At 27.9% G+C, this 16491-nt stretch overlaps 2 protein-coding genes across 5 annotated transcripts in view; one reads left to right on the top strand and one right to left on the bottom strand.

The window, feature by feature from the left end:
• Nucleotides 1-16491, bottom strand: part of LOC107456699 (uncharacterized) — an 87893-nt gene that overhangs the window by 40860 nt on the left and 30542 nt on the right. For 2 of the 3 annotated variants that reach the window (XM_043055153.2, XM_043055134.2), the window contains exon 1: nucleotides 12752-12927. The exons of the other annotated variant lie outside the window; for it this stretch is intronic. In XM_043055153.2, the coding sequence (XP_042911087.1) occupies nucleotides 12752-12777 (26 nt within the window). In that variant the 5' untranslated portion in view covers nucleotides 12778-12927. Of the gene's footprint in view, nucleotides 1-12751; nucleotides 12928-16491 lie in introns of those variants that run through there. 3 annotated transcript variants of the gene reach the window in all.
• Nucleotides 1-16491, top strand: part of LOC107456708 (uncharacterized) — a 34735-nt gene that overhangs the window by 9335 nt on the left and 8909 nt on the right. Inside the window, exons 1-3 of one of the 2 annotated variants that reach the window (XM_016074649.3) lie at nucleotides 8563-8682; nucleotides 14880-14945; nucleotides 16184-16255. In XM_016074649.3, coding sequence (XP_015930135.2) covers nucleotides 14880-14945; nucleotides 16184-16255 — 138 coding nt within the window. In that variant the 5' untranslated portion in view covers nucleotides 8563-8682. Of the gene's footprint in view, nucleotides 1-8562; nucleotides 8683-14879; nucleotides 14946-16183; nucleotides 16256-16491 lie in introns of those variants that run through there. The other variant, XM_016074657.3, reaches the window with a different exon arrangement.

Consider the following 16491-nt stretch of genomic DNA (forward strand, 5'->3'; position numbering starts at 1 on the left):
TTTAAAGAATTTTTTCCACAAAAACAAAAATAAAAGGGTTTTTTTTCGTTAAACAAATAACAAATGTCTTTGATAAGCAACATTATCAAATTTATTTTATGATCCTCAAAATAAAAGATGTAAATAAATAAACAATCAAAGTTGTCGTTGATGTTTTTTTAATTATTTTCTTATAGTTTGAACAATGAAATTAAAGCCATATAAAAACAATGAATTACCTATAAACATAAAAAATGCTTTTTTTCATTTATTTACTTAATATTCTGACAGCTTAATTTAATTACATCTTTAAAAAATGCAGAAATTTGCATTTATACTGAAAGGTGAATAAGAAATTAATTTCTAAAATTAATACAATCCATACTTTTATTAATACCATCCTATCTTTTTTCTGTAATTAAATATATAAATGCAAATAAATTCTCCCTAAATGGGTATCTAAAAAACAAAGGCAAAAGTTCTTTTAACGGATATAAACAAAAAAAATCATATGCATAGAAAACTAAATATTTTTTTAGGGAGGTTTCTTCCGTGACAGGAAATAACAAAGCTGCAAGCAAAATTTGAAAAGGAAGTAGGATTAACTAATCAACTAAGGATACATTTCATTCACGGCGATATTTCTTTTATTTACCTTTTTTATTTTAAAAACATGCCTTTGTGTATAGGAATTATCTTTTATCACAACATTTCCAATAATCTATTTCTGATTTCAAACTTATGACAGCAAGCTCTTGAACTTAAAGAATTTTGCAAGGTCTAAAAACATTTTTTATTCTATTGGATGTCGCTTACGATTTAAATCCGTGATGCGTGCGTAAATGGAATATTTGACATGCAGAATAAAATATATCTATATTTTTTTAAATGTACTTATTTTTAAGTATGAAATAAATGTCTAGTTTATTCATTTGATTTGATAAAGCGTTTTTATTCAGTTATGTAATGTTTTGCAATGGAGATACGTTTGAAATTATGGTGCTATAAATTTAAGAATTTAGTTTTGCTGAGTACAAATGTCATGTTAAGAGAGATGGAATAAAATAAAATTCTGAATTACTGTTTTTATTCATGCTAAAATGTTCAGATTTTTTTTGTAGTCTGTTTCTATTATACGCTTTTTAACTTTGCTTCATATTCTTTCTACTTCCTTAAAATGTAGAATTGTAATTCTTATTTCTATTTTTAAGATAAAAGAAACATTTTACTATCTATATGTCATTCTATTTTTAAGATAAAAGAAATATTTTACTATTTATATGACAATCTTATTTAAAGATAAAGGAAACACTTTACTATTTATATATCATTCTATTTTTAAGAAAAAAAGAAGCATTTTACTATTTATATGTCATTCCATTTTTAAGATGAAAGAAACATTTTCTATTTATATGACATTCCATTTTTAAGATAAAAGAAAATTTTACTATTTATATGCCATTCTATTTTTAAAAACTGTTTATATGACATTTTATTTTTAGGATATAAGAAACATTTTACTATTTCAATGTTTCATTCTACTTTTATGATAAAAAATTAAAGAAGAATCTTAGATATTTGTACAAAAATAAATCAGTTTTTTTTTTGTAACAAAATCACAGATTTGGTAAGAAAAGTAATTTGTATTTAAATTTGTTCAATTTTATACAACTTTTAAAGTAATTTAGAACGTGATTTCAAAATTTTAAGCAAACAATATATTTACACTAAATATTTCAAAATACTAATATTATTAAAAAAACATTAATTAAATAAATATTATTAAAATTAGTTTATTACTATTTTTAAAAATATTCTTTTGAATTACAATTCATGCTGATATGTTTATATTTTTATTTTATTTTTTTGTAATAGATGTTTATTTTGCTCTTTTTAACTTTGCCTCATAATCCTGGGCACTAAAATATAGAATTGAAATTCATTATTATTAAGATAAAAGAGAGATTTTATTATTTATTAGAAATTCAATTTTTGTGATAAAAAAACAATTTTTTTAAATATTTGTACTAAAAAAATAAGCTTTTTTTGTAGAAAAAATTCAGTTTCGTTGAAAAAAAGCTTACTTTTTGAATACATTTAGTTTAAGTTTTTAAAAGTTTTAAATACATTTAGAACGCTATACAGAATTTTTAGCAAACAACATTTTACACTAAATATTTTAAAATGCCATTGGTTTTTATAATTAATTTATTGAATAAATATTATTAAAATTAATTTATGAAAATTAATTTATTACAATTTATAAAAAATATTTTTTAAAGATTGAAAAAGTAATAATAAATTATCTTCCGATTTAAGTTGAGTTTGCTTTAATAACAAAAACAAGCAGATTTGTTACTCTGTTCGTTAAGACATTTTTGTTGGTTACAATAACTTAATGAAATTCATTACTTATTTGATAAAGCTTTTTCTAGAAGAAAAATGCAAATAAATTAGAAGACTAAGTTTAATGACAAAAAAAGTGGAACTAACTATACATGTTCACATAACCGCTAAAAAGTCAACTAGATTAGTTGATCGAATGATAATATTTGACAAAATTCGCTATAGCAGGGATAACCTGGTTGGTACAGTTTGTCTACTTTAAGAACTTCCCCTGCGCAAAGTCTAAGGCCGTCTGCTGCTATGGAAACAAGAATGGCGCATTTCTGCAAGGGTAGTTTCTCTTCACTCTAGGACTAACACAGTAGACCGAAGAAAATTTTTTCCCTTCTCTCCCCGATCCGAGCCAAAGCCTGCTCTGAGCAATGATCCCACACCCCTACTTGATATAGTTATACCTCATTACCACAGTCACAGCCACGAGTCCAGACGAATGGATAGGGGAGTTCTTACTTAAGACAAACTATATTTGGGCCCATGTACAAGAAGTTTTGAGTTCAATCCCAGCCGGCCGAATACTCCCTGTGTAGTAAATGGTGCCCGATACGCATTAAATCTGTCGGGTCACAGAGTCCTCCATGCTCTCATAACAAATCAATACCTCTAAGGGTACTGAATTGAAGATTGATCGTTCGCTTATTCAGGTCCAAATTGTGATCTGTGGAGGAATAAATGAATGCATAAATGGGTCCGCGCTGTAAACGGGCTGCGACGTACGTGTGGCTTAAGTCATATTCTTTTCCATAGATAGCGCCACTGAAAAACAAGAAGCGCACACTCTGCCTTAAATTCGCATGGTTTCACCAAGCATGCTTGCTGGTATCTGTCAAAAAACAACATAGCAAATTCGCAAAAGAAACCGGAAAAAAAATATTATTGCAAGAAATATTTTTGAGAATCTTCGGGGTGGTGGAAGACTAGGAAAATATTTTATATAAGAACTATATTGATTCAGATAGTTCTTAATATAGCTTTCATGTATAAATTTGATTGCATTGCTGTTCACTGCTGTACAGAAACGTAACTTATAACGAATTTTATCACTTAAAAAAAATGACATAAAATATTCCTAAATGATTAACTAAAACTATACACTTATGGAACTCTCATGAAGTGAGTTTTATTTATTTTACACTTAAGACCTTTAATTGTATAGTAAAAAAATGATTTGAAAAAGATGATTTCCAGTCTGGAAAGCTATTTATTTTTAAGCAAATGAATGTAGGAGTTTGAAGAATATTTTAAATGTTTCGAGGGTTTTAAGGTCTCGATGTGGAATTTAATCAAAACATTGCGATAAAAAATCATGAATGTCTGGATGAATATTATATTAGGAGGTTAGAATTTTAGTATTTAAGATAAGTTTAAAAATATTTCACTGCAAAAGTTTTTGATTAAGGAATTCTTCGGAAAATCTTAGTTGAATTCCAAATTTAAACTAAACTAAAATATTTTTATGATGAGATTTGGCTGAAAAGAAAAATCTAGTTTAGTTTTTTGAGAAGAAAAAATACTCTAAAGCTTGTCTAGACAATAATTAAATTCAAATTTGAAGCTAGTTTGTTTAGAATATAAAAAAGATAGGAATTTTCATTTAGCAGAATTATACACAAGATAAAGTCACATTTTTTTGGAGACTTACAACATATTTTAAAAATTCATTGCTACTTCGTCTTATATTTGCCATATCTAGCTAGCTATACTCTTTCAATATAACTCTAGCAAAATAGTTTACTTTCTGCAATAAAATAATTTTAAATGCATGTTGTCAATGTTTACATGATTACTAAAACTTAACCATAGTGAAGACCTTCTATAAATTAATACTTCTGAAGGGATTGTAAACTTTTAACCATTTCATTCAATCATTTCGACACCGTTAAATTCTACTTGAAATGATAAGCTAAGATTATTCGGAAAAATCTTTAGAGTTACGACTCTTGACATCGTATTAACACATAGTTTGATGTCAGTAAGTGTATGGTGCAATCCCCTTCCTTCGATACATTATAGTTTAAAGCACTCTTTTCTGGATGCATCTTTTTTGGAGATGCATCCTTCTCAATGTATCTATTTTTAATTTACTTTGCACGCTCGTGTAAGCTGGTTAATCAGTTATATGCAGTCTAAATGAAGAATAAAAATTTGACGCAAACTACCAGAATATGGTAAAATTTACAGAGTTTCTGGCATTACAGGAACATAAAAAAGCAACTTTAGTAAGTTTAGCAGCAGTCAATTTTACCGTAGCGGTTTAGTGATATTTTGGTGAAATTAACAGCAAAATTAGGATCAGTTATCAGGATGATACCATACAGGATGATCTGGATGATACCATACAGCATGGCATTAAAACCATTTATTCGGTTAAATTAACTTTTCAGTTTTGTATTTTCCGCTAAATAAGTTGTAATAAGAATTATAATTTTGAAAAACATAATTTCTGATAAAGTGTTACCATATGAGCGGAAAAATTACCGAATGAATTGATTATATACCGTATATTACGGTTTTTAATACCAGAATTTTCATTACTATACAGTACGAGAATTTGATGAGAATTTTTTTTTCTCTGCATTTAGTACATTTCTTTTACATTCCTTAATAATTGTGAAAGTTAGCACCATTAATCTTTCAGTATTTCAAGCACCATCCCTCTATCTGGTAGAATGAGTATATGCAGAATTAGACGGAACAAGTTCTTAAAGTAGGTATATTACACGGTATCATAACGATAAATAAAAGGTATACGAATAATTCTAGTAAAATTAGTTCGAAAAAGAGGTATTTCTAATTTTATGACCCTGAGCGTAAAACCAGGTAATAAATATACTTCATAAATATTTTTCAAAACAGTTTTAGTATTCACAAAATGGGGTGCAATAGAGCTTCGAAATTATGTGAAATAAAATTTTTAAAAAAAATCTAATTATATATTTGTAGATTTTGTGCAGCGAAAAAGATTAAAAGATTGTCCCTTAATAAACACTTGAGGAAATTTTTTAATTTACCTGGAAGAGCTTAGCTTAAATTGATAAGTAAGGTTCTTAAAACAACATCCATTAAGTACTATGAAACATGACGAGAAAAATTTTCTAAAATGATAAAACTAAATTTCATGAATATTTATCATTTGGGTTGGGGGATGGTTTGATTAATAACGTTTTGATTAATTGCTTGTCTTTATTTTTAGTGAAACCTAATTAGATATTTTTTGTTAGACAATTATATGAAGTTAAGGTTTAATAACGCGTATTTTAAAATTTTTTAAAAACAACAATTTAAGTTATCCAATATATTTAAGTTACCTTCGTCTGCTATGCATCGATATTTACGTTAAATATATTTTCATATAAGAGCTGTATGCAAATATCTATTCAATTTGAAATAGTGAGATACCATAAATTTAGTTGTTGGTTGATTACCGAGTTACATAAGGCTGTTTAACTTTATCTCTTAAAAAAGACAAAAAAAAAATTTAAAATTTTGTTTATTAACTGCTTTTACCTCATATGGTTAAACTACCAGAACTTTATCGCACTAACTACACCTACCTAATGAAGCCTTCTCGCTCCCATGAAAATGACGGGGTGAGTTTTCGCCCGCTATTTCTCGCTCCGGCTATATTGACGGGCTGGAGTGTTCAGTAGTAACGCGCCAATAAGAATGAAACTAAATTATTATTTTTTTGCCCAGAAAAAATTTTATTTCTCGTAATTGTAGAGGTAATTGTAGATAATTAGTTTATTTTAAACCAGTTGCAGCACTAATCAAATACGTAATACAAATACAAAAGCCAAAAAATAGGCATTTTTATGAGCATTTTCTTGAAGATTAACCGATCGTTAAGGGGTTAATTACCTGAAGATCGGTACATGTTAAGAGTTTGAGAGAGCTAATCTGTCAATCTCATTACCGACAGAACGGGGTTACAATTCTCAGCGTTGACATAACAATATGTCCTCCTATACTTTCTACACATGGAAAGTTTTCAGTGTCCTGCTTTCCCCAATTTGTGAACCTGAGTTAATAAAATACAATACCCTCATTCACGCTTATATGGCAGCAGTATAAAACTGCTGAACTATCCCTGATGTCCATTTAAACTTCTTTTTTACGGTTTTGTAACCATTCTAGTTGTAAATAGTTTTCAAGACGAATAGTTTTGCATTCATGTATTTTCAATCGTACTAATTGTAAGTGGTTTCAAAACCATAAAGGCAAATAATGTTCTTTACCGTAAGCGTTACGGTAAATTGGAGGGGCAGACTGTTGCCGGTTATATTTCCAAATTTTAGAATAAAAATTCTAACAGTGTAGTTATAGAGAACTCAAAAGAATTACTTAAACGTAGATTTGATACTCAAAGATAGTGTATTTGTAGTAAACAAAAACATAAATATTAAACACATTAATATTATACGCATTATAAATAACAATTTGCATAGTTTATAAAATGTATTCCATATCGGTAAGTCAAAGATGTTAAACTAGTTTTGTGAATACATTGGTGAACTCTAACACTTCGATTTTATATTTTATTAGACAAAATGTATATTATAAGTAAAGTTTCTGCTCCTTGTAGTATTCAAGAAAGAAATATATCTTACAAAATGGTGGTTACTTAAAAGAAAATGTCTTAAAAATCAGGGTTTGTAATACTATCTATTAAAAAGTATTTATTTAAAATGTTATATTTTACCAAACCATTTGAAGTAAACAAAAAAAATTTAACTAATAACATATGCGTGATAGGCATCATCATAATGCATATGCAACATACATAACAATCATGTTCGTGTAATCTTAAGCAAGAATTTGCTGAAGGTAAATGTTTAACAGTTCATCAATTATAATCGTATGTTAGAATTGAAAGTTGCCATCTGCAAGTTTGCGAGTACTCAGATTTTAACCATCTGTAACATTCTTAGATTTCACAAAGTTAATATCGGATTGAAAATAAAAATGTTTGCATAAAGCATACAAGCAAGAAAGGTTGTTAATTACATAAAATTTCCTGACAGTACATGATAATTTAAATATTAAAGAAATTTCCAGTCTTAGAAAATAATTTCGTGCACCTCTCTTAGTTTTAAATTACCTTCGGTAACGCTTGCAAATGTAAAAGGTTGCGGTCATAAAATTTCTTAACGGTGTTTAGAAAATTAACAATTCTCCCAAAATTTCACACATCAACACATTATTTGCTTTAAATCTCTAAGTTTTAAATGCCACATTCATTAAATAGTATAAGTTAGGGAATGTTTCGAATGTTTTTTAAAGGTTTCACAATGCTAAAAACTCCGAAAAATTCATTTTTACCGCAACATGTTACGGAACAAAATATCACACATAACATAATTTTTACGGTAATAATTACCGTAAAATTCCACAATAGTTCTAACTGAACAAATATTACTGAAAAATTACGGTATCATATTTTAAGGAAAATGCCTTTCACGGTAAATTGTATTTTACAAACGATGCACCCAAAGTGCCAGTACTTTATACCGTATTTTCTTACAGTGCGTAACATTTCATGGTAAATCAACAAAACTGAACTCTTCATACATTCCTCACATATTATTTTCATCAAACTTCTGAGTTCTAATTACCACTTTTAACAAAACATTAAAATAAAAACGGTTGTAGACTATAAAATTTCATGACAGTATATGACAAATTAACAACTCTATTCCCAGTATTTACCTCAATGACCTGTTATTTACCTTATTCTCTGTGTTTTAAATACCACCTTCAGAAACACATATAATTAAGAAAGGTTTTTGATTATAAAATTTTGAAATGATACATGACAGCTCAACTATTCCCAGAATTCCAACATCAACATATTATTTACCTTTAAACCCTTGAGTTCAAAGTACCGCACGCAAATATTTTTCCTTGACAAAAATCTTGAAATATCATACTTTTTATGTCCAATATATAGTCTACTAAATTTACTGCTATTGTTCTCCATTTGTCAGCTGATGATAAAATCTAAGATGGTGACATTGGATTCGATTTCAACACAGCATGCGTGTGATGTATTATTATACCGGGAGCTTCCGCGGTTTTTGAAACCCATTTGAATCTCTATTAAAAGAAAAAGCTACAAAATAATAGAGACAATAATTCACCTTTTATCATCGTGGATTTTGTGTCACGTGATACATCCGTTCTCTAAAACTCTTACAAATTTAAGGTACATCTGAATTTATATATATGCATATTTCAGGAGTTTATGGTGGATGCAATATATCGTAGTGCTATATCTAAAATTTAAACTGTATATTTCAGGTAAGAGTTAATTTTTTTGTCTTAGGAAACGGTAAGCAAAATATTGCTTCAGAAATTTTCGAAAATCTTTGTCATTTATTTTGATTATTTCTTAATTATTTTTATTAAATATCAAAGTTGCAAAATTTTACATAATAGCTCAAATGTATAGCTTAATCAATTTACTTAGAGCTACTTACTTAACAATACGGAAATATTAAATAAAATTATATTGCATATTTTGCAAATAGTCTCCAAAATGTTATGAATCCAACGATTTTCAGTTCTTCGAGATATAGAGAAGCCATTGCTTTTTTAAATGTTTTTTCTTCAAATTAAAACTTTTTTATAATTTCTATTGAAGTGTTTTAAATAGAAAAAAAAATAAATAAATAAAGAAATAAAGCAACTTTAAATGTGATAGAAAACGGATATGCACAGTGCAAAATATTAAAAAAAAATTTTAATAAAATAAGCAAAAAGTTACAAAAAAATTTTAATCCCCGAATTTTATTTATTTTTTGTGCAAGATTTTATTGCATTTTTAATAAGAAAGGTTTATGAAGTAATTTTTTACTCATAATTTTTTTATTGAAAATTTTACAATTTGTTTCTTCATAAAACTAAATGAAAATTTATTTTACATAAAAAGGAAACAATACCAAAACAGATACCAATTAAAAAAGTATTTTAATAATTTGTTTTCATTATTACTTTTTAGCTTAGATATTTTTCCTATTTAAAAGATATAAATTTTCTGACAACGGAATGATCTATTCCTCTTAAATTTTGCAGTGCGTAAATTTATAATAACGTAGAATGTTTGCTCCATTTGAGTGTATTTAAAAAATATTCAAATATCAAACATATAGTTACTAAGGTTTATGATGACTAGAATCAACAAATATCAGTTTTCATTCCTTGTGATCATGAAATATAAAATCAAATTAATGTTATTCAATGTCTAGTTTTTCAATACATGTTTATGTAGTCAAATTTTTATTTCTTTTTATATTTCATAAATTCAAGTTTGTTAAAGGAGTTTAGAAGGTTTTTCGTAACAGAATTTTTAATTTTTTGGAGAAAAAAAATTATGTTATGATCTATTTTATTTTGAGAAATGTTTTATCATTGTATGACATGATACAAAAGTAGCTTCTAAAGTTACAGCAAAATTACTAAAACTCACTAAAATGCAGAAAATGATTCAATTTTCTAAACAAAAATTGTTTGCAGACTCAAGTATTTTTTTTAAGTAATCTGTACAAAAGTTACTTGTTTGACTTTTAGTCTGCTTTTTTCTCAATTAAATTTTTTTCCAATCTTGCGCAAGATTATTCGACTCATAATAAACCTATTTATATAAAATTTCGTAACAGGTTTGAGTATAGCATGCTGCTTAGATTACAGCTTAGAAATTTGAATGAGTAATGAGTAAAAAATTAATGTTTTTTTTCAACAAATAATTATTTAAAAAAAATTGGAAATATTAATTTCTTCTTTTAATTTAAAAAAATACTTTTTACAGTTTAATTAATTTATGCTAGTATGGTTTTAATAAGAACATATTTGACTATCCATTGCTGCATCGAGGTTATGAGCATTACTTTTATGACTATTGTGATGTGCATCAGTCGTCAAAATGAAGTTAAGATAATTAAAATACAAATATTTTTAGAATTGATTCACTAAATTTTTTTTTTAATTTTTTAATGCTCAAGTGAAATTCATGTAAGAAAATTTGTAATTCCTCACTGATAAAAAAATATTATTAAAACTACCAGAATATGGTAAAATTTGTCGTGTTTCTGAGTCCTTGAAAACATCAAAAAGCTCGGCAATTTTTACCGAAGCGATGATTTTGGTAACGATTTTTGATAAAGTTCACAATTAAATATGGCTTTATAATATGTAATAAAATTTGGTAAGAGTAATAAAATTTGGTAATTTTATACCTTAGATCATAGCATAAAAACCATTTGTTCGGTTTTTACTTTTCCCTTTTTTATTGTTTACTATATCTGTGGCAATAAGAACTAAAATTGTGAAAACCAGAATTTCCGGTAACCATATGAACCACATGGTAATATTCATATGGTAACCATATGTTACCATATGAACCGAAAAATTAACAAATGAAGGGCTTAAATACAGTATATTTTGGTATTTTCAACCAAAATTATGTTCTTTTAATTCATTTTTTTTATTTCACTAGAAACGTTGTTACCGTACAGTACGCTAATTTCTTCAGAATTTTTTCCTTGTAAACAAAATTTTATATAAGATAAAGAAGTTCAAAAAGTTTTGCATTGATCCTTTTCTCATGAAATCCAAGCCTCTCTGGGAATCTTGACGTTTGGCTTTGAAAAAAAGCAATACTGCAAAGTTATGAAGATTTTGAACTTACGTGGCTATAAATAATTTATAAAGTATGACCTTACGTGATGTAAAATCATTTTGAAGTACGACTTTACGTGGTATCTAACATTCTTTTCAAAATGACACGTGCACGCATTCTTAACAAAATTTATTTTTCAAATAGAAAACTCAACTTTCTAGATAGCTGATGAGAGAAAATTGTCTTTAAAAGATTTCTTATGAAAAATGTTGTAAAATATTTAAAGAAAATATTCTCTATCCATATATCAATTTCTATTTCATTTATTTTTAACCTTATGTAAATAAAAAAAAGATGAAAAATAGACATAAAATTTTAAAATACGCATGATTTCTTAGCACTGAAAGCCATAAAATAGTACTGCATGTGTACAGAAACTTTATTTTATTTTAGAAACATATAAAATGCATAAGTGATATAAAACCTAAGTTTATAAATCACACTTTTTTTAAAATTTTATTAACACTAGCTTACCTTATTTACTTTTAGTAGAAAACACACGTTTCATATGTATTTGATGAATTATTATTCAAAGATGAGTTACTTAAAAAAATACATATAAAATGTTTAGTAATATAAAAGATTTTTTTTTAGAAATGTTAGAGCTAGAATGAGAAAAATACAGTATGAAAAATAATCATGATTAAAAACAGTTTAGTCCTTTATAATAAAATAATCGACTGTTATATTTGTATAAAAATAGCTTCTGGTTATTTTTTTTTCAATTTTAACGTTTTCCTCATAAAATAACTGTATATTGATAATTAGTTCAAGCAGCTTTCCAAAAATTTTTGTAATTTCATTAAATTGCATAAGGTTCATATTTTATTTACCTAGATAAGACAATATTTTTTTATTGTGTAAGAACATGAAATGAAGAAAAAAATCATAGTGCTTTAACTTAGTGAGTAGGGCATTTATAAGGGGCCTTGGTAGCCAAGTGATTAGAGAATCGGTTTCCCGTCCAGAGGGACATGGGTTCAATTCGTAACTCCACTTCTACTCGCCGAGTACATGCGACATGCATGCACGTAAAATCTGTGGATTCAAAAATCCTCTGATTGGTGGCAGAGCTCAAAGGTACAGATATCAGGAGAAAATTTCCTTCCCCTTCGGATCTATGCCTTAAATTTTCAACATTTGTCCTAATTGCGAAAATGGCTTCAAGAATGAATGGTGCTGCCATCTATCCAGGAAGTTTTGAGTTAAGACATATTTTCACCCCTACTGTGCTCTCTTGTCAAACCAGAGGTGCACCTTCATGTCTTAATTCGTTAATTGAGCTTGACTTATCCGAATGTCGTAGGAAGCAGCAACGCAAGTTAGAGGTTAGGGATATGAGCAGTTTTCGCTTCATTAATTCGCGCTGTATTACGAGCAAACAGTAGTCGAAAGAGGCAGCTGTTTTCCCCTGCCGTTCTTCCGAAAATGCTACCCTTCTCTGACGATGCCGTACATAATTCGCCTCACGCGTTTTAAAAATTTCTTAAAGCATTTGTAGTACATAAATAGCAGTTTTTAAGTACTTTAAAATAATTAATAAATGATAATTATTAATAATAAATTATAAATTATTATAATCAATTAGATAAATAATAGTTAATTTTAAATATAAGACAAATATTAAATTAAAAGGACTAAATAAATACAACTAATGCAAAACTTTATGAAGCATTTAAATACAGTAATTACCTAAATACTCTGAACAAAGTCTTCATCAGACTCAAAACTTGATAAGCTTTCTATATCACAATCATAACCATCATCATAATTATCTAACTTTCGCTTTTCAGCCATTTTACTTTACAACATCCGAAGAAACGCGCCAAAATGCGCATAAAAAGAACGAGGTAAAAAAATAAATTCCCCCTTCATTGTGAAAAGAAATTCATGGAACCCGTACTGCCATCTGTAGGCAGTAAAACTAACTACGTTTTGCGAGTAGGATTCGTTTTTAACACAATCAATGCAAAATAACAATGGCGAACGAGCTCAGCTCGTCAGCGCGCATTGGGGAAAAATTTCACTACGCGAGTAGTGCTCGTTACTAACCATTACTGTCGAAATCTTGCTCTCGAGCGGAACTTGTTTGCGGACATTATGAAGTATGGATTCGATTGCGAGCCGAACTCGTTCATAACCATCAAAGGGTTAAATCACAATTGCAATTTACTAAAGCAAAATTATGTACATCTATTAAGATAAGTTGTTGTTAAAAAATTTTAATCAAATGCTATTACTGTTTTACTTTAAATTTATGTTAATAGCTTTTGAAACACTCACATTAATGTGATTTTCATTATTGTCTTATAAATGCTGATAAAAATGAGCCAGAAAACTGTTTACCAGAGAACTGATCAAGTTAATTATTTCTTATTATCGCTTGAAGAAATGTCCCTTTTTAACATAAGCTCGCACTTGTCCCTTCATCATTCTGAGAAATTCCGTACCTCACATCGAATTAAGAGTAATAAAAAAAGAATCCGTCTATAAAATGGATTTAAAAAGGTATTTATAAATATTGACACCTGTAAAAATATATCTTAAAATACAAACATAGACTTAGACATTTGTGTCCCTTCATCACAGATGCTCTATCACATTTTCAGTAAATTCTGATAACCAAGTAGTTTTGATTCCGATATCTGGGGGCTATGAATCTGTTGATCGAGGAAATTTTAATGTTACAACATATAAATGATTACGTTCTTGGAAATTTGATGAAAGCAAGCGACTGATTCCACTTACCAGTGATTGTACAAGCCGGAGGGCAATGTAACTTAAAGGTTGAACTGTGTCAGAGATGTTACACTGTTTTATAATATTTTAAAGCATTTTGCAAGCAAAATAAGCAAATATTAGAAAGTGTACAAAATAAAAATTGAATAAAAAAAATTCTCTCATAATTAATGGATTTTTACAAAGTAAGGGTCAATTTTAAAGATTCAAAAGGGTGATATAAATTATGATAATAAATTAATTTTATTTAGTAATGAAGTAACTGAAATAAATTGAAAAAATATTGAATTGTAACGAATACAAAGACTTACATCATTTTAGGCTCTATAATTTTAAATAACAAAATGCAAAACTTGAACAAAATCGGTCAAATCGTTCCTCTTTCTGACGAACTATTCAGCAAATATCGAACCATATTATGTTTTGTCATTTAAGATTACATAATTTTAAATAATACTGCAAAAACTGGCTGACCTTATAATAAATTTTTTTCGACCCTTTTTAAATAAAAGTGTGTTAATACAATAAAAATTATGTGTAATAAATAAAAATAAAACAATAAAAATTAGCAATAAACCTTTTAAAATTATTCTTACATGGGATTACATTTGCAAATATAAATTTATAAGTATGTGTAAAAATGTTTCGAACTGCTTACAAATTTCTGGACAGATGGCGAAATACAAAAAAAGTGAAATTAACTTTAAGGGACCCAAACATTCGATTGCTCTCTTGACCAAACTATCAGGATTATGTTTTCCAGATTGAATCTACCAACTCCTCACCTATATTTTACGAATCAAAAATCCTAATCCTTCGCCAAAAAAAGGTTAGTTTATTCAGAGAAACTGCGTTTCAGTGTGTTTGATTTTGAAATGTAACTGATAAACTTAATTAATTAGCATATTTGAAGTCACCCCTTTGAATCAGTATACTCACAATTTCCTTGAAAATCCAATCATTTGAACAAAAGTCATTCCGAGTATTTTTTTAAAAAAAATTTTTTGCCCACTTCACACTGATTGATTACATATTACGTAAAATATAATCTATGCCTAATATTTTCAAATATTTCTTTTAGATGGCGTTAATTTTTTTCTTAGTTGGTTACTTTACCGTATCATCAGCTATATTTTTTCAACCATTCGTAAGTAATTATACTTTTTTATATATTAATTTATAAATAACTGTTAAACATGCACGTAATTTTGCTCTAATATCAATCCCAAGACATTTCAAGAATAAAAATATTAAGAAACGAAAAAAATAAAATATGAAAATAAGGTATTAAACCTAACACGAAGGAATTGCATGTAGACTTCAATGTCACCAAGGCGAAATGCAACAAGCTTTCGTCAGACTCAAAGCATACTTTGCAACTGCTCTTTTCCACAGTTTCAAAAGAGCAAAATTCAACCAGCTTACATCTAACACAAGGTATACCTTCCAAGTATTCCTTTCCGTAATTCCATGAGTGCAAAATACCACCATCATGCGTCAAACTCAAGACATTTCAAATACTACTCTCGGTAGCTTTCGAATATTTTTATTGTGTTAGTAAAGGTAATGTATTAATATTTTATTAGAACTGAAGGAATTTTGTCCTCCACTTTAATGATTTATAGGATGTCAGATAAGCCATAAACCGATGATCATGTTCTCAAGTTTTGATGAAAGTTATTTTAAAATTAAATTAATTTTAAACTTTTTTTGCTTAGATTACATTCACTGGAAAAAAGTAATTTGCAAAATCACCAAATATCGAAGGATAGGTCAAGGTCAAAATATTTACTATACAACTTTCTCAACGCAAAAATAAATGTTCGTTGTAAGGGTATGTTTATATCAAACAACAAATTCAAAAGAGAAATGAACAAAAATAAATAAATAAAAAAAGTACGAAGATATTAAGTCTACGAGAAAACCTAAAATTTGATTTTTGTTCAGTAATACAATTACTCATAGAAGCCTTTCGTCCAGCTGCTTTGAAAGCTATATTTAATTGTATTGTTTACCCTAACACAAATTCAATGAAACTAACACAATAACAAAAAAACATCAATAGTTGACTCCGTTAATGGAACTTTTGCATCAACCTAGTTTAGAGCTAATCTAAATCATAAGGATTAGTCCCGCCATCACTATACCCTGACTAAAAAAAGCAGCATCCTTTGAAATGTTTCCAATGCTCATATTGCTTTATTTACTTCTTCTAAATATGTTTTATTTCTATGCAATTAATTTATGAAGATATTAGGACTAGAAATAGTTGATGTTTAAATTATCAAAAAATCTGATTTTTCTATTGTTTTTACAGATACATTTATTATTATGTGTATTATTAATTTTACATGAGTAATAAAATTTTGCATTAACTATTTTCAGTTTAAGATACCAAACCAAAGACAATCCTTAATGAACGTATGCATATATTCTGTTGATCCTGCACAGTACCAGGTATGACAGTCTTAATAGACCTAAAAATATATATATATATACACCGAAGAGACATTACATTATGACCTCCCTCCATCTATAACAATGGGCTCGCCCAGGTTTTCATGGTTTCTCGCCCAGGAACAATGTTTTCATGGGGCACATTAGGACCCATAATCCTCATAGAACAATACCTGACGTCTGTAAGCTACTTGAACATAGTTGCAGACCAGGTTCACCCATTCATGGCAACAGTT

This window comes from Parasteatoda tepidariorum, chromosome 5, assembly GCF_043381705.1.
Source record: "Parasteatoda tepidariorum isolate YZ-2023 chromosome 5, CAS_Ptep_4.0, whole genome shotgun sequence".
Taxonomy (NCBI): domain Eukaryota; kingdom Metazoa; phylum Arthropoda; class Arachnida; order Araneae; family Theridiidae; genus Parasteatoda; species Parasteatoda tepidariorum.